This window comes from Cucurbita pepo, chromosome 9 (genome assembly GCF_057944985.1).
Source record: "Cucurbita pepo subsp. pepo isolate OVF chromosome 9, ASM5794498v1, whole genome shotgun sequence".
Lineage (NCBI taxonomy): Eukaryota > Viridiplantae > Streptophyta > Magnoliopsida > Cucurbitales > Cucurbitaceae > Cucurbita > Cucurbita pepo.
In genome coordinates, this window is record NC_141806.1 from 2,820,652 (window position 1) to 2,839,916 (window position 19,265).

General features: G+C 38.0%; 5 protein-coding genes across 5 annotated transcripts; 3 read left to right on the top strand and 2 right to left on the bottom strand.

The window, feature by feature from the left end:
• Positions 1-823: 823 nt before the first annotated feature.
• Positions 824-4,238, bottom strand: LOC147790990 (F-box protein SKIP5-like). Its single transcript, XM_087126684.1, has 4 exons — positions 3,590-4,238; positions 3,414-3,492; positions 1,936-1,994; positions 824-1,457 (listed from the first exon to the last, which is right to left on the bottom strand). Exons 1-4 carry the CDS (start codon positions 3,796-3,798, stop codon positions 1,100-1,102), a joined length of 705 nt encoding a protein of 234 aa, XP_086982810.1. The 5' UTR covers positions 3,799-4,238; the 3' UTR covers positions 824-1,099.
• A 1,824-nt stretch (positions 4,239-6,062) lies between these two features.
• Positions 6,063-6,884, top strand: LOC147790991 (ribonuclease MC-like). Its single transcript, XM_087127246.1, has 2 exons — positions 6,063-6,333; positions 6,402-6,884. The coding sequence occupies exons 1-2, from the start codon at positions 6,106-6,108 to the stop codon at positions 6,831-6,833; spliced, it is 660 nt and encodes a 219-aa protein (XP_086983372.1). The 5' UTR covers positions 6,063-6,105; the 3' UTR covers positions 6,834-6,884.
• A 347-nt stretch (positions 6,885-7,231) lies between these two features.
• Positions 7,232-8,026, top strand: LOC147790992 (uncharacterized). The gene has a single exon (XM_087126945.1). It carries the CDS (start codon positions 7,232-7,234, stop codon positions 8,024-8,026), a length of 795 nt encoding a protein of 264 aa, XP_086983071.1.
• A 5,977-nt stretch (positions 8,027-14,003) lies between these two features.
• LOC111802035 (F-box/kelch-repeat protein At3g06240-like) lies at positions 14,004-14,747 on the top strand. Its single transcript, XM_087126946.1, has one exon. It carries the CDS (start codon positions 14,004-14,006, stop codon positions 14,745-14,747), a length of 744 nt encoding a protein of 247 aa, XP_086983072.1.
• A 950-nt stretch (positions 14,748-15,697) lies between these two features.
• On the bottom strand, positions 15,698-19,045 carry LOC147790993 (F-box protein SKIP5-like). The gene is made up of 4 exons (XM_087126689.1): positions 18,393-19,045; positions 18,217-18,295; positions 16,739-16,797; positions 15,698-16,260 (listed from the first exon to the last, which is right to left on the bottom strand). Exons 1-4 carry the CDS (start codon positions 18,599-18,601, stop codon positions 15,870-15,872), a joined length of 738 nt encoding a protein of 245 aa, XP_086982815.1. The 5' UTR covers positions 18,602-19,045; the 3' UTR covers positions 15,698-15,869.
• Positions 19,046-19,265: the final 220 nt, after the last annotated feature.

Here is a 19,265-nt window from a genome sequence, read left to right on the forward strand (position 1 = left end):
GGAGGCATGTTAAGACTCACGTGACCAAAGTTCTTCCCATAAAAGGGCGTCCATGTGTGTTCGCGGATACTTTTTTTGACTTTAGTTCGGGTCCACCACCCTTACCAATGTAGCGGAGGAGCATATGAGTAAAGACTTGAGCATAACTTAGTGGATAAAGACACTGGTTATTACCCAAAGTTAATGTTTTGATTCCCTCCCGATGAGCTTAAACACACAAAACGAGTAATCAATGATGGCATGGATCGGGTCCTGTTTTTTTAGACACAATGTCTTCCAAGTTTTCTCTTTTTTGTTCAATTAATTTGTTGGACTTTGTTACTACTTTTTTGAGTTTAATATTACCTGGTTCAATTAATACTTATTTTGATTTATTTTTTATAAGAATAATATGTCATTATATTAAAAGAGTAACAATTTAGTATTTAATGTAATTTCTTACAGAGGTATAAAAGCTAAATTATCTAAATTTAATTGACATTTTTTTAATGGAATTTTTTAGTTCATATATTTTCTCTCTATTATAATTTTGGTCCGTGTCTTGTCATATTCATCCAAAAGAGGATGGAAAATTTCAGTCGTGCCTACTCTCAAGTTTTTCAAACCAGTTTTAGGTGTGAGAATGCCTAAGATGGTGAGAGTGAGTGCCACACCACTTACAAACATCTCATAAGAACCCAATTGTGACAATGCTCCAATCTCACGAGTTAATAAACATACGTCACAAATAACTAACTTTAAAAATTCCAGGTCTAATTATATTTAACTGTACAATAACAATATATATATTCATTTTTTTAAGTGCAAAAGTTCACCTTACCAGTTAAATAGAAAATAATGTAATATATCAAACAAATTTTGAGTGATTGTCAAACACAAAAAATATAAGCTAAGACGATCATTTTTTTTTCGAAATAATTACATATCGGAGCTCCAAACGTTAAGAATAAAAAACAAAGCGACCACGAAAGATTTAGGGGCGAAACCGATTATGTGACGAGCCTAAACAGAAGTATCATACAAGTTAAAGAATCACCAATATATACCTAAGGATTAACCAGCTGAAACAGATACACATTGCTAATGGATTACAAGGAAATTATTGCAACTTGTGTTCGACGTCAAACCAAAAGAACAAAGCTGTTCGAGCATAAATAACTCGAACGTGCTGTAACGCAAGGTCCTCGCTCGTTAGGATAGCTTTGGCACCACCCTCGATGCGGGTTTGTGAAACAGAAACGCCATCTGTATAACCGCCTTTCACCGAGGAAGACGATAGGCTATCGGGACTTGCAGTACAAACAATGGGGCATGATAGGTAGTCCAAAGGGTTTGACTCACATTGAAGAACACATCCATCAATAATTAATCTTCCCTTTCTGTGAAGCAAGCAGCAACCAAGTTCTGCCTTCACTGTTAAGTTAGAGAGTTTACTGGTACAGAGGAACTCCAAAGCACTGTTAACAAGAAACAGAAAGTTCAGTCTCAATTAGTTGCCACTAAACGTCACAAAATGAGAAGCTTAAAACCGTCCTTCATTCCTACACTTTTAAGGCCTCTAAAACGTCCATTTCGGTCTTTCATCTTTCAAGTTCATTCCATTGAAGTCATCGTGTTAAAACCGTCCTTTATTCCTACATTTTTAAGATCTCTAAAATGTCCATTTCGGTACTTGACCTTTCAAGTTCGTCCCATTTAAGTCATCGTGTTAAAACTGTACTTTATTCCTACACTTTTAAGATCTCTAAAATCTCCATGTTGGTCCTTGACCTTTCAAGTTCATCCCATTTAAGTCGTCCGGTTTCATTCCTACACTTTTAAGATCTCTAAAATCTGCATTTTGGTCCTTGACCTTTCAAGTTCATTTTTTCAAAAGGTTAAGAGAGAGAAAATGTATAGGATTAACCATTGCAAATTACATTATATGCCACGTACCTTTCCGAACCACGACTACAGAAAAGTGTTGTCTCCTCAGGAAGTTCACCTCCACCAATCTGAACAATATTAAGATAAGATAAATGATGGAAAATGGTGAAACTTAAAAGTTATTTATGAAATGAGTTTCACATTGTGAGAAAGAGAACGTTCGTACACTGCCATCGTAAATTAAGCCAGAAAAAAGTATGGAATAGATTGACGTATATGTTATGTACCCCAACACAAAAAATACAAAATACTAATATATTGCAATATGAAAAAGAAACTACAATATAACAATAGCCTTTCGAGAGGGCTATCTCTCTCCCAAGCCCCACAATGGACAATCCTAAAATGATCTCTCCCTCCTAAGAACACTAACCCCCTCTATTAGGGATGCAAGGAAAAACGGAAAACCCCCCCAAAAAAACCGATTAAACCAACCAAAAACTGCCGCTGGTTTCGGTTCAGACCAGCTCGGTTCAATAGTTCAACTTCTCATGTATAAAAGATTGGTAATATTCAGTCAGCTTCAGGTTTGGCATGACCAGATCATTCATACCCGAGCCAACTGATAATGTACACATAAACTAAAAATTGAAACTTCAACAAATAGCAGAAGAGGACAATTAGGCTTCGATGCTACTAGTCTTCCCAAGGGCGAGAGTTGTCTGAGCCTTTGAAATGCCAAAATTTTAAGGCTTAAACATTACAAAGCCACGTCGCACCAGAATGAACCAACTAAACTGTTGACTAATCGATTTAGGTTGGTTTGGTTATGCACCATCTAGTAGTTCGACTCGGTGGCCTCACTACTACTCTACTAATATTTCCTACATGACTCATATTGGCACTTTCATAGTACAAAAGGTGCTAAAGTAAGTTAAAAGCTCTATAGTCCAAAACTTGAGCACAACTGGATGAGGAAGCCACCGTTTTACGTTTCACCAATATTTAACTGCTTCTCAAAACAAGTACTTAATCTGAATTTCAATTGCTGGGCCAAAACCTACAAAGGTTCACTTTAATACTGCATAACGTAACCTTCTTTTAAGACTTTGTGAGAGAACTAATAGCATTTACGTACGTTGTAGTTTCCTTTTGATAGTGCAACATATTATTATCAGACTCTGGTACTTGGATGATAGGGTTGAGGTTGTGTTCGTTCTTATAATTTCTTAGCTTCTCTACAAAGAGAAGAAAGAAAGTGTGCAAACATTTTTTAAAGGCAGAATAACAGAACCCAAGTTCTAGCTTTATATAGCAATTTTATTAGCAATTTTATTAAAGACACGGATCACAATTCTTAGTTATTAACAATTATTCGCACATAAAACATAAGGCACTTTTTTCGTGTTAAAGGGTAGCGAAACTATTCAAAAAACCACACATGATTTCAGAAGATATTCCTCGCAATTGGATGGTATTTAAATCCTATAGGAAGAATACATTTTAACTCCCAAGCTGCCAAAAGAAGGCGGGGAAAAAGAGCATACCAGGCAAAGTGGCTTTGTAATTTGAATGTTAGAGGCAGAATGAACTCCACCTGTTGCAATTAGTATGGTGTCCCCAGGCCTATGAAGAACAAAATCATTCAAGCTCTATTAACAAGTAACTCTTATTATTTCCTCATAAAAAAATAAAAAAGAAACATGAACATGCAACAACTTACCTAGCAGCAGCAACAGCTGCCTCAACGGTTGGGAAAACTCCAGACTCGGACAAATCTTTAATAGATCGTTCTACTCGCAGCCACAGCCTCGGATGACATGCCAAGTAACGCCATCTGTGGCAAACGAGGGCGGTGTTATACCGATCTGCAAACTCAATGGCAAAAGTGACAAAAAAAGCAGAAACTCCATGGAAATATGCAGGCGGCATCCACTAACTAACAATTTCACAAGGCTAATGATAAAAATTTGCCACTGGAATAGAAGCAAAAGAAATGCACAAAGTACAAAGAACTGGCGTTCTTAGAGCAAAATTAGTAGATCTTCACTATTGCCTCCAGAATTTTTCTTATCTCTTTCCAACTAGTTAGCCCAACCAATTCATACCCAAAGTCCAGGAAAGAACTTCTAACTTTACAAGAAATTCTTTTAAACCTCACATATCAAGAACTGTTGAGGCTCAGGAAGTTCACTTGAACCACACGTAATGAATATTGACAAGTCTCAATCAAAAACTCCGATAGACTCAACATAAGAAAGATTTGCATTCCATCTCTTCAAACGAGTTTTTTGGATTTAGATGTGCAATGAAATAACAAATTCCAACTTAAGTCAAATTCGAAATCAGAATTATATTTCTTCTCCCAATCCATTTCCAGAAATACCTAAATTGAAAATTTTCAGTCTCTTCCTCCCAGAAAACCTCTTAATTTGTGGCACAACCAGAAGAATCCTTCAATTTCATCCAAACGAAGCAATTTTAAGAGGGAACAAAAAAGAAATCCTCAAATAGATCAAACAAATTTTACGAAGAAACATTCGATAACAAATTGAAACACATTGCGGCAGGAAGCTGAAAGGAAGCTGAAAATATGCATGGGGGAAAGGAAAGATAGCTGGTATGGGGGAAAGGAAGGTGAAAATATGCATCAAACAGCCATCGTCCAAATTATTGATCAACTTCCTGTGCTTGTTAACTTCCATCGTCGGCGTCTGAACCATCGAAATGACGGCCTTAGGCACTGGCACTGGCACTGGCACTGGCACTGGCACTGGCACTGGCACTGGCACTGGCTCTGGCTCTGGCTCTGGCTCTGGCTCTGGCTCTGGCTCTTCTTTACCACTCAACTCATACCGGCCTCCGAGCTTTGACTGCCATAGCCCACACAAAGCTTCTTTACCACTCAACTCATACCGGCCTCCGAGCTTTGACTGCCATAGCCCACACAAAGCTCGGGACTCAGCTCAACAAATTACCACATCATAGCTTAGCTTCTGTCATTTGCTTCGGCAACCAGATTGTTTTGGTAGTAGCTTTCGTCTGGGCCTTCAATTTCTAAATGGGTAGCCCAGCCCAGCCCAGCCCAGGAGTTTGTGAAGGCCCAAAATTGCGGCCCATGTCATGGCTGGATCCATTTCCAGATATGTGACCAGAAAAGGGTTTGGTTTGGTTTGGTTGAAACTGGAAAGGTGAGCACGTGAACGTGGGTTCTGTGGAGTGGAGTGGGGCGAGCTAGGATTGTGATAAAAAATAATAAATACACTAAAATTTTAGAACTATTTGTCTAACCAAATTTTGAGAGTCTATTAAGATAGGTGTCAAAGAAAGTCAAAATATTTTGGGCAAACTTTACTTTACCGTGCGAAAAAAAATGGTGGAGGAAAATAACGTAAACTTAAACGTATGTATAAATCAAAATCAATAAACTTTGTAAACTTTTCTTTCCATTGAAACAAAAATAATAACTAAATTTATGTATAAATCAAAATTAATAAATATATATATAGACGTTGTTTTAGCTTATTGGTATTATAAACAATGTGTTTAGAAATAAGAGGAAATATGATGTATTTTTTTAAAAAAAAGAAATTAAAAATAATATAAATGGGTATTATAAACCATGATATGTGTTTGGAAATAGAAGGAAATATTAGGTATTTAAAAAAAAAAAAGAAATTAAAAAAAAAATATATAAAAATATAAAAAAAAAACTAAAAATAATGTGCCTAGTTAAATATAGAGGGCCAAAGTAGGACGGTTCTTAATGTACTTTCTAAATGTTGCTCTATTCGGTCAACGCGAAGTTTTTGTCTCATTAACCCGAAACCGAACCGAACAGAACCCAAACCTTAGAATTCGGGTTGAATGTACACCCCACCCCTGACACAAAGATTAAAATTAGACAAAGAATACGTACGTGGAGACATTGTTGTGAATTCGTAACATGTCTTAATATAGTGTATAACATTTTATCCGGTTCGAGTCAAGTCGAGGTTGTTGTCCAGTGAACCCGAAGCCGAACCGAACCGAATCAATTGGGGGTCAAAAAATTAACCTAAACCAAAGAGTGGTTGAGAAATAATTGATAACACATAAAATTCAATAATTTTGGATTTTCCTTTTTTTATCTTTTTATTTTTCTCCCTTCTTCTCCATGCTCTCCACTCCCTTTCGTCTATTATATATATGTATATATTGCCATTCCAATTTGTGTATACCATCACTTAACTTCTCTTTATGGCTCATATTCATCTCATCCTCCTCTCCACTCTCATCTTCTCTGTGAATGCCCAATTTGAATTGTTTCAAATGGTGCAACAGTGGCCTCCGGCCACATGTGCAAATTTCCCGTGTGCTCAATCACCATCTCCAACCAGGTTCACCATCCATGGCCTATGGCCGGCTAACTACACCAAGCGCTACCTTGTTTGCCGCGGAGGAACAAAATTTTCTGAAACCATTCAGGTACCTTCCATATACAAAATGACTCCTACAAATGCATCACATTCTAACTGGTTTTTTTTTTTGTTCAGGGATTTGCTGCACTCGAACCACTTCTGACTCATCATTGGCCAAACTTGGAAAGACCCGACGACATAGATTTTTGGAGAAGGGAATGGAATAAACATGGACCATGTTCGGAGAATGTTTTTGACCAAGTTCAATATTTTCAAACAGCTTTGAACATTCGCACAAACCCCAGATACGACCTACTGGCTATTTTGAAGGCCGCCAAACTCGGTCCGACCGGCAACACATCCCGCCAATATCAAGTCATCAAAAATGCCATTCAAGCCGCAACCGGGAAGAAGCCAGGGCTTCGTTGCAACGTCAATAAAAACACTAAACAGACCCAATTGCATGAAATCGTATTATGCTTCCATAAGGATGGTGCAACCCTTATTGATTGTCCTTTTGCCGACTGCCCACCACGGTTTGCTTTTTACCTAAGCACTTCATTCTGAGATGTGTAAGACTTCTATGAAAAAAAATAAATAAATTACTTTAATCGTAAATTTCTTTATGTTAAGAAAATTAAATAATTAAATTATTTCAACTATTAAAGTGCACCATTCATTTTAATTGATAAAAGTATTTCTAAAAAATGCAAAAATATAAATATACTTTTCTCCTATTTAAAACGGGTTAAACACTAATCAAGATCATACTTTCGATCCCAATTATATTTCTCATTCTTGACATGGTATCAGAGCACCGATCTTGGTGTTCTTAAATATCAAAATTTCCTTTATGGCGGAATCAACCAAATCCAGCTTCAAAATTTCAGATCTTGATTTAACACATCCTTATTATATTCATCACTCTGATCAGCCGGGATATTCACTTGTTCCAATCAAATTAAATGGAGCAAATTACCAATCTTGGAGTAAATCACTTATGCATGCTCTTATTGCCAAGAAGAAAATTGGCTTCACTGATGCCACAATTGAAGAATCGTCTCAAGATGCAAATTCAACCGAATTTGAACTCTGGAGGCACAATTGAAGAATCGTCTCAAGATGCAAATTCAACCGAATTTGAACTCTGGAATCAGTGCAACAGTATGATAATATTTTGGTTAACTCATTCCGTTGAAGCAGATATCGCTAAAGGCATTCTTCACGCCAAGACAACTCATCAAGTGTGGGTTGATCTTCACGATCAATTCTCACAAAAGAATGCCCGAGCAATTTTACAGATACAAAAGTCGATAGCAACGATGTCACAAGGAACCATGGCACTGTCAGCATATTTCACCAATCTCAAAGCACTCTGGGATGAACTGGAAGCATACCACACACCATTTACCTGTAATCAACGTCAAATACATGTTGATCAACGCGAAGAAGACAAGTTGATGCAATTGCTCATGGGGCTCAATGAGTCTTATAAAACGACGAGATCTAACATACTGATGATGGCTCCATTACCTAATGTGAGGCAAGCCTATTCATTACTTGTACAAGAAGAGATGCCGCGTCAGGCAACTTCTGAACCTACTGAGAATTTCTCGATTGCATCAGCAGCGCAGAAGAAAACGACGTATTCAAAATTCGCCAAGGACAAATCATGTGAACACTGCAATAAAAGTGGTCATACAATTAATGAGTGTTTGGATATCAATCATCTGCAAATATGGCCGATGTTTTTCGGTTGAATACAAAAGAACAGTCACCTCATTCCATTCCAAATTTTTCTTCTGAGCAATTACAACATATAGCACAAGCCTTATCTGCAATCAATCATCACCCTTCTGGTAATTCTAACAATCACATCAATGTTGCAAGTTTGTTTCCAGTATCTACATTATCTATTAACTCTGCGAGTTCTAATTCATGGATTCTCGATAGTGGAGCTACGGATCATATAGTCTCAAAATCTTCTGTTATGACTTGAACTGAAGGCTACCATCATGTCTACAATAAATTTACCTAATGGAGGGACAGCACGTGTGTCGCATACTGACAATATTTCCCTTAGCTCTAACCTTAAATTAAACAATGTTTTATGTGTGCCTTCATTCAATTTAAATCTAATGTCCATCAGCAAACTTAACAATGACTTGAAATGTTATGTCACCTATCTTGATTCTTGTGTTATGCATGACTTGGCTGCGGAGAAGATGTTTGGCTCGGGTAAACAATTTGGAGGTCTCTATCATATTTCTTCATCTCCAATCAAATCTTCCGCTCATCAAATATCTCAGCCATCTGATTTGTGGCATTTACGCCTAGGTCATCTTCTTTTTCTCGTTTTAAATTTCTAGCTGATCAATTGCATCTTAATAATGCTAGTTATTCTCATAACTGTAGTATCTGCCCGTTAGCAAAACAAACTAGGTTGTCTTTTCCAAGAAGTTCAATAACAACCCATTCTGCCTTTGATCTGATACATTCTGATGTTTGGGGACCACATAAAATTCCTACCCATTTTGGTTTGCGTTTTTTTCTCACTATTGTTGATGATTTTACTCGATGTACTTGGGTTTTTCTAATGCAACATAAGTCAGAAGTACATCATTTGTTAATGAACTTTGTTAAATTCGTTCTAACTCAATTTCATACTACTGTCAAAATAGTTCGATCAGACAATGGGACTGAGTTTCTATCTTTGCAACCAGTTTTTACTTCTTGTGGCATTGAATTTCAGCGCACTTGTGTCTATACTCCACAACAAAATGGAGTCGTAGAACGTAAGCATCGTCATATCCTAAGTATAGCTAAGGCTCCTCTCTTTCCGTCACAGGTTCCACTTAATTTGTAGGGAGAGTGCATTTTAACTGCTGTTTATCTTATAAATAGAACGCCATCACCATTCTTATCTAACAAGACACCCTTTGAAGCACTCCACCTACATTTCATCGTCTTAAAGTTTTTGGTTGTAAATGTTATGCAACTATAGTACATCCTAAGCAAAAATTTGAACATCGAGCAATTTCTTGTGTTTTCGTAGGATATCCTTGTGGTCATAAAGGTTACAAGTTGTATGACATGCAATCTCACAAATTCTTTATCAGCCGTGATGTTAAATTTTGTTAAGATGATTTTCCTTTTTCATCAGCTTCACAAACTTTGACATTAGCTCCTTCGACTCCTATTGTACCACTTCATGATCCTATTCCTCCTTCATCTCCTATTCCTTCACCTACTACTTCGTCGTCTCCTCTACCCTCTGCTCCTTTCTCCAGATTCACCCACTAATTCTAATCCTATCCCACCCGATACATCAGTTCCACTCCGACGTTCTACTCGTACTAAACAACCTCCAGCTTGGCATAAGGATTATGAGATGTCTTCTGGAACCAATCATTTAACCTCTAGCTCAGGTCCCAGAACTGGCACCAGGTATCCACTTCATCATTACATTTCATTCTCCCGTTTTTCTCCTACTCAACGTGCTTTTCTAGCTCTTATTACATCCCAGACAGAGCCTAAAACCTATGACGAGGCAGTTGGTGACCCGTTATGGCACCAGGCTATGAATGTTGAAATTGCAGTTTTGGAACGTAATCATACTTGGTATCTCGTTCCTCTACCACCTGGTCATAAAGCTATTGGTTGCCGTTGGGTGTACAAAGTTAAATACAACTCTGATAGTTCTGTTGAACGTTATAAAGCTCGACTGGTAGCAAATGGATACACTCAGGTTGAAGGTATAGATTACACAGAGACATTTTCTCCTACAGCGAAACGTACTACACTTCGTTGCTTACTCACTGTTGCTGCTGCTCGAAAATGGTTCACCCATCAGTTGGATGTTGAAAATGCCTTTCTCCATGGTAATCTAGACGAAGAAATCTATATGTCTTTACCACCAGGTCTTCGCCGACAGGGGGAGAATACAGTATGTCGGCTCCATAAATCTCTTTATGGATTAAAACAGGCTTCTCGCAATTGGTTCTCCATATTTTCTATCACTATACAAAATGCAGGCTACACTCAAGCAGATTACTCTTTTTTTACTAAGAGTAAGAGGTACTTCTTTCACTGCAGTTCTAATCTATGTTGATGATATTCTGTTGACAGGCAATGATCTCAAAGAAATTCAATACCTCAAGACTAGTTTACTCAAGAGATTCCTTATCAAAGATTTAGGGAATTTGAAATATTTTCTAGGCATTGAATTTTCTTGGTCTAGAAAAGTAATTTTTATGTCTCAAACGAAGTATGCTCTAGATATCCTTCAAGACACAGGTCTTATAGAAGCACGTCCAGAAAAATTTCCTATGGAGCAAAATCTAAAACTTTCTTTTAACTGAAGGAGAGAAGTTGAATGATCCAAGTAAATACAGACGGTTGATTGGCAGATTAATATATTTGACCGTTACTAGGCCTGACATAGTTTATTCAGTTCGTATCCTTCGTCAATTTATGCACGAACTAAGAAAACCACATTGGGAGGCAGCTCTTCGAGTTCTGAAATACATCAGAGCTACTCATGGTCAAGGACTCCTACTACCATCTGAAAACAATTTAAGATTACAAGCATATTGCGATTCTGACTGGGGTGGTTGTCGAACTTCCAGACGATCTATATCTGGGTTCTGCATTTTCCTTGAAAATTCAATTATTTCTTGGAAGTCTAAAAAGCAGACTAATGTGTCCAAATCATCAGTAGAAGCCGAGTATCGAGCTATGGCAAATACTTGTTTAGAGTTAACTTGGTTAAGTTACATTCTTCAAGACTTGAATGTTCCACTATCCGAACCAGCATTATTATATTGTGATAATCAAGCAGCATTACATATAGCAGCCAATGCAGTTTTTCACGAACGTACGAAACACATTGAAATAGATTGTCATATAGTTCGAGAAAAGTTACAAGCTGGAATCATCAAACCGTGTTATGTCTCGACTAAAATGCAATTGGCAGATGTTTTCACTAAAGCTTTGGGAAGACATCAGTTTGATTTTTTTTGAAGGACAAGTTGGGTGTGATTGACATACACTGTCCAACTCGAGGGGGAGTATTAAGATATGATATTTGGAGATATACTTTAATAATTAGTTAGGGAGTATATCTTAGATATTTTGGGAGTTGTCAGCGTATATTTTATATTAGTTAGTTATATATTTTTCCGTAGTGGATAGTTTCTATCCTATTTAAAACGTTGTAAACATCGATGAAGATCATACTTTCGATCCCAATTCTATTTATGTTTCACATTCTTAACAGAAACAGCGGCAGACACATTTTTCAGTACCTATTGTAACCGCCGAGCCCAATAGATACGAAAATTTTCCTTCATTTGCTTTTTAATTTCGAGCGGTTGAGATTTTATTAAGGACCTTAGAGGTTGAATCTCCAACTGTTGTAGAAGGACAAAAAAAAAAAATGCTTAGAATGCCTCGAGGAACCTAGGAAAAAAATCATAAAATTACATCGATAATAATTGAAAATAAAATAATCAAAATTATCTATATAATATAGATAGTTGAACGGAGGTCAAACAGAAAAAGAAGGAGCACCTTGTCACGGTCCTATATCTTTGACCGTGCGGCGTCGTGATCTATACATGTTCACGACCAGCCTTAAGGGGAATTAAGCCCCATTATATTTTTCGCCCCGGCTTTGTGGCTTCGTCGGACCTTAGGCGAGGTTTGTGTTCGCCAATCGAACATCGCTTGTGCGGAATCCAAGCTTGTTCAACCACACACGCCGCCTGTGCGTGTACGTTCAATCATCTGCGACACATCCGACTTGCCTCTACGCTAGGCCAACTCATTCGGCTCGACCTTGCCTCTGCTCGGGCCAAGGTCTCTCAATACAACGTCGCATCTCGTCTTGCCATCTCGATCTCCATCGACAGGGTCCATATGTCTTGACGCCATCCCGAGTCTCGGGATGTCGTCGCTCATCATAACTCGTTCGGTCATGCCATCGAGAATGGGCCCGCGTGTCGTTCATCTCATCGGGACTTCCCGGACATCCATCCATCCGGGTTCTATCGAGGCATAGGCCCTCCCGTGCCTATGCCGAGTCATTTACGGATACCGTACCGGATAGCGGGTGTATGTAGCAACCTCCAACACGCGGGCTAGGGCGCAATACCGGCACACCCGTGCCGTCCGGTACTGTCCTTCAAAAACCCATTTCAAAGGAAGTCGCCCCGAGACACTCGTCTCGGCACGCTCGCCCACACTGTGACACACGTATGTGCCACAGGGTAGCTCACTTAGGCCACAGGGCCCAGGGGTGGTGGAGAGCTAACACCATGGTACCCCCTATAGTACATTTTGAGCCATTTTCATTCTACGAGGAGTAGACATGATTTTCGTGAGGTGTCATACGGTGTCGTGCATTGTCCGTCCCATGTCCGATTGACACCAAACTTGGCGAGCATTCATATTTCATATGGACGGACTTAACTCCCGAACCGCATGACCAAATTCCTTCCGGAACCTCGACTTTTGAGGTTAAGGCCCGGGGCCCTACCCGGCCCTTCAACAAGCCTATCTTGTCCTTCATGTCTATGCTGATGTCTCTGTTATGCTTGTGTCTCAACATGTCTTCAATGCCCACTTTGCGTGGTGGTGTGTTGGATGATGCATCGTCCTCCTCGATCGCATCATGGCATTCTTCTTCGTTGGCCCGCATATGGCCGGATGGGCGTCTCTTGAGGGACACCCCTTTGCTTGTCATGGCGTGAGGGTCACAACCTACTCTCTTCATAGTAAGGTTGTGACATTCTCCCCCACTTAACTTAGTCATCGTCCTCGATGACTTACTCAGGTCACAATCATATTGCGGATTGTGACACACCTCACACGTTGTCACGCACCTACACGCATGCAAGAAGGCTCTCCATATGTGAGTACTCGCACTTTCTGCATGACACTGACAAAATAACATTGCATGGGAAGGAACCAGGTCGAGTCAGTTGAAAGCCGTTGCAGTTTGGGAAGGGGCTCATCTTGGACTGCAAATTGGGTCACGGGTCGGGTCACCCTCTACAGTCGCAATATGTGTTAAATTTCTATGTGTAGTGAGTGACGGTTTCTTGAACGATTAAGTATAATATATGATGTTTTAAAGTAAGTTCATTAAAATTATTTTATTATTAAAATTCTTAATTATTCCCTAACCATTAAGGATGCATTAAAAATAGCAAAAAAAAAAAAACAAAAAAAACAAAAACTATCTAATTTTGGTACGTTATTTGGTTCGCACAAAAATAAATAAATAAATAAATAGATAAATGACAGCTCATCCTTTCTTGCATTCACCTCTTCCTTATATAATGATGAACGATGGTTAAATAAAACTTGAACCCTCTAATGGCGACTCTAAAAGATCTCCCCATAGTATTGTTGATCGAAATTCTATCAAGGCTTCCCGCACAGTCTCTACTCCAATTTAAGTCTGTTTGCAAATTATGGTACGCTCTGATCAACGATCCTGCAATTTTTTCTTTACAAGATAAATGTATTTATATCAACCGTCGAATAATTATCGGTTTTCAACTCTATACGTATATACCCTCCATCATCAAGTTTTCCCACACCCCTGATCGATCTATTTCCATTCTCGATGTCAACAATCCATCAAGTGATTTTCGAAAAAATACTATTCACGGTCATTCTCAAGGTTTAGTTTGTCTTTTGTACGATAGAGATATTTTCCTCTTTAATATGATGACCGAAAAGTTTCGTAAGCTTCCATCATCGATTCTTCACAATGAAGATCCCTATGAAATGTTTGATTCATTAACAAGCGGTGTTGGATTCGGATATGATTCCAAATCTGGGGATTTCAAAGTTGTTAGGGTTGTACAATTCCCGGACGAAGAGGGAGCCTATAATCTTCTACCACTTCGAGTGGAGATTTGGGAGTTGAGGAAAGAAAGATGGAGGGAAATTGAATCCCCTAATTTTAGGTATTTAATGATAACAGGGGGTTGTGAGATGCATCATGAAGGAAAATCTTATTGGTGGTCAAGAAATACAAAAGGAAATATTATACGCACGTTTGACATGAGCGAAGAAATTTTTGGCAAAATTCCAGTACCGAACAATTTAGTGGAGGAGGATGTGATGTTAAACCCTAATATAAGTATGAGAATGTTGAATGGATCAATTGTTGTATTTCACGGCTCAAACGCAGGGAATGAAAAAACGTTCTCGGTTTGGGAGATGGAGAAAGATGTCTTTTCATGGTCAAAACTAATGACAATTGGTCCTTTTTTTGGAGTCGAGAAGCCATTGTTGTTTGTGAGTTCAGATGAACTTTTAATGGAAGCCGACGAAGGACAAGTGATTTCTTACCATGTTAAAACTCACGTGACCAAAGTTCTTCCCATAAAAGGGCGTCCACGTGTGTTCGCGAATACTTATTTTGACTTTAGTTATGGTCCACCACCACCACCCTTACCAATGTAGCGGAGGCATGTTAAGACTCACGTGACCAAAGTTCTTCCCATAAAAGGGCGTCCATGTGTGTTCGCGGATACTTTTTTTGACTTTAGTTCGGGTCCACCACCCTTACCAATGTAGCGGAGGAGCATATGAGTAAAGACTTGAGCATAACTTAGTGGATAAAGACACTGGTTATTACCCAAAGTTAATGTTTTGATTCCCTCCCGATGAGCTTAAACACACAAAACGAGTAATCAATGATGGCATGGATCGGGTCCTGTTTTTTTAGACACAATGTCTTCCAAGTTTTCTCTTTTTTGTTCAATTAATTTGTTGGACTTTGTTACTACTTTTTTGAGTTTAATATTACCTGGTTCAATTAATACTTATTTTGATTTATTTTTTATAAGAATAATATGTCATTATATTAAAAGAGTAACAATTTAGTATTTAATGTAATTTCTTACAGAGGTATAAAAGCTAAATTATCTAAATTTAATTGACATTTTTTTAATGGAATTTTTTAGTTCATATATTTTCTCTCTATTATAATTTTGGTCCGTGTCTTGTCATATTCATCCAAAAGAGGATGGAAAATTTCAGTCGTGCCTACTCTCAAGTTTTTCAAACCAGTTTTAGGTGTGAGAATGCCTAAGATGGTGAGAGTGAGTGCCACACCACTTACAAACATCTCATAAGAACCCAATTGTGACAATGCTCCAATCTCACGAGTTAATAAACATACGTCACAAATAACTAACTTTAAAAATTCCAGGTCTAATTATATTTAACTGTACAATAACAATATATATATTCATTTTTTTAAGTGCAAAAGTTCACCTTACCAGTTAAATAGAAAATAATGTAATATATCAAACAAATTTTGAGTGATTGTCAAACACAAAAAATATAAGCTAAGACGATCATTTTTTTTTCGAAATAATTACATATCGGAGCTCCAAACGTTAAGAATAAAAAACAAAGCGACCACGAAAGATTTAGGGGCGAAACCGATTATGTGACGAGCCTAAACAGAAGTATCATACAAGTTAAAGAATCACCAATATATACCTAAGGATTAACCAGCTGAAACAGATACACATTGCTAATGGATTACAAGGAAATTATTGCAACTTGTGTTCGACGTCAAACCAAAAGAACAAAGCTGTTCGAGCATAAATAACTCGAACGTGCTGTGACGTCAAACCAAAAGAACAAAGCTGTTCGAGCATAAATAACTCGAACGTGCTGTAACGCAAGGTCCTCGCTCGTTAGGATAGCTTTGGCACCACCCTCGATGCGGGTTTGTGAAACAGAAACGCCATCTGTATAACCGCCTTTCACCGAGGAAGACGATAGGCTATCGGGACTTGCAGTACAAACAATGGGGCATGATAGGTAGTCCAAAGGGTTTGACTCACATTGAAGAACACATCCATCAATAATTAATCTTCCCTTTCTGTGAAGCAAGCAGCAACCAAGTTCTGCCTTCACTGTTAAGTTAGAGAGTTTACTGGTACAGAGGAACTCCAAAGCACTGTTAACAAGAAACAGAAAGTTCAGTCTCAATTAGTTGCCACTAAACGTCACAAAATGAGAAGCTTAAAACCGTCCTTCATTCCTACACTTTTAAGGCCTCTAAAACGTCCATTTCGGTCTTTCATCTTTCAAGTTCATTCCATTGAAGTCATCGTGTTAAAACCGTCCTTTATTCCTACATTTTTAAGATCTCTAAAATGTCCATTTCGGTACTTGACCTTTCAAGTTCGTCCCATTTAAGTCATCGTGTTAAAACTGTACTTTATTCCTACACTTTTAAGATCTCTAAAATCTCCATGTTGGTCCTTGACCTTTCAAGTTCATCCCATTTAAGTCGTCGGGTTTCATTCCTACACTTTTAAGATCTCTAAAATCTGCATTTTGGTCCTTGACCTTTCAAGTTCATTTTTTCAAAAGGTTAAGAGAGAGAAAATGTATAGGATTAACCATTGCAAATTACATTATATGCCACGTACCTTTCCGAACCACGACTACAGAAAAGTGTTGTCTCCTCAGGAAGTTCACCTCCACCAATCTGAACAATATTAAGATAAGATAAATGATGGAAAATGGTGAAACTTAAAAGTTATTTATGAAATGAGTTTCACATTGTGAGAAAGAGAACGTTCGTACACTGCCATCGTAAATTAAGCCAGAAAAAAGTATGGAATAGATTGACGTATATGTTATGTACCCCAACACAAAAAATACAAAATACTAATATATTGCAATATGAAAAAGAAACTACAATATAACAATAGCCTTTCGAGAGGGCAATCTCTCTCCCAAGCCCCACAATGGACAATCCGAAAATGATCTCTCCCTCCTAAGAACACTAACCCCCTCTATTAGGGATGCAAGGAAAAACCGAAAACCCCCCCAAAAAAACCGATTAAACCAACCAAAAACTGCCGCTGGTTTCGGTTCAGACCAGCTCGGTTCAATAGTTCAACTTCTCATGTATAAAAGATTGGTAATATTCAGTCAGCTTCAGGTTTGGCATGACCAGATCATTCATACCCGAGCCAACCGATAATGTACACATAAACTAAAAATTGAAACTTCAACAAATAGCAGAAGAGGACAATTAGGCTTCGATGCTACTAGTCTTCCCAAGGGCGAGAGTTGTCTGAGCCTTTGAAATGCCAAAATTTTAAGGCTTAAACATTACAAAGCCACGTCGCACCAGAATGAACCAACTAAACTGTTGACTAATCGGTTTAGGTTGGTTTGGTTATGCACCATCTAGTAGTTCGACTCGGTGGCCTCACTACTACTCTACTAATATTTCCTACATGACTCATATTGGCACTTTCATAGTACAAAAGGTGCTAAAGTAAGTTAAAAGCTCTATAGTCCAAAACTTGAGCACAACTGGATGAGGAAGCCACCGTTTTACGTTTCACCAATATTTAACTGCTTCTCAAAACAAGTACTTAATCTGAATTTCAATTGCTGGGCCAAAACCTACAAAGGTTCACTTTAATACTGCATAACGTAACCTTCTTTTAAGACTTTGTGAGAGAACTAATAGCATTTACGTACGTTGTAGTTTCCTTTTGATAGTGCAACATATTATTATCAGACTCTGGTACTTGGATGATAGGGTTGAGGTTGTGTTCGTTCTTATAATTTCTTAGCTTCTCTACAAAGAGAAGAAAGAAAGTGTGCAAACATTTTTTAAAGGCAGAATAACAGAACCCAAGTTCTAGCTTTATATAGCAATTTTATTAGCAATTTTATTAAAGACACGGATCACAATTCTTAGTTATTAACAATTATTCGCACATAAAACATAAGGCACTTTTTTCGTGTTAAAGGGTAGCGAAACTATTCAAAAAACCACACATGATTTCAGAAGATATTCCTCGCAATTGGATGGTATTTAAATCCTATAGGAAGAATACATTTTAACTCCCAAGCTGCCAAAAGAAGGCGGGGAAAAAGAGCATACCAGGCAAAGTGGCTTTGTAATTTGAATGTTAGAGGCAGAATGAACTCCACCTGTTGCAATTAGTATGGTGTCCCCAGGCCTATGAAGAACAAAATCATTCAAGCTCTATTAACAAGTAACTCTTATTATTTCCTCATAAAAAAATAAAAAAGAAACATGAACATGCAACAACTTACCTAGCAGCAGCAACAGCTGCCTCAACGGTTGGGAAAACTCCAGACTCGGACAAATCTTTAATAGATCGTTCTACTCGCAGCCACAGCCTCGGATGACATGCCAAGTAACGCCATCTGTGGCAAACGAGGGCGGTGTTATACCGATCTGCAAACTCAATGGCAAAAGTGACAAAAAAAGCAGAAACTCCATGGAAATATGCAGGCGGCATCCACTAACTAACAATTTCACAAGGCTAATGATAAAAATTTGCCACTGGAATAGAAGCAAAAGAAATGCACAAAGTACAAAGAACTGGCGTTCTTAGAGCAAAATTAGTAGATCTTCACTATTGCCTCCAGAATTTTTCTTATCTCTTTCCAACTAGTTAGCCCAACCAATTCATACCCAAAGTCCAGGAAAGAACTTCTAACTTTACAAGAAATTCTTTTAAACCTCACATATCAAGAACTGTTGAGGCTCAGGAAGTTCACTTGAACCACACGTAATGAATATTGACAAGTCTCAATCAAAAACTCCGATAGACTCAACATAAGAAAGATTTGCATTCCATCTCTTCAAACGAGTTTTTTGGATTTAGATGTGCAATGAAATAACAAATTCCAACTTAAGTCAAATTCGAAATCAGAATTATATTTCTTCTCCCAATCCATTTCCAGAAATACCTAAATTGAAAATTTTCAGTCTCTTCCTCCCAGAAAACCTCTTAATTTGTGGCACAACCAGAAGAATCCTTCAATTTCATCCAAACGAAGCAATTTTAAGAGGGAACAAAAAAGAAATCCTCAAATAGATCAAACAAATTTTACGAAGAAACATTCGATAACAAATTGAAACACATTGCGGCAGGAAGCTGAAAGGAAGCTGAAAATATG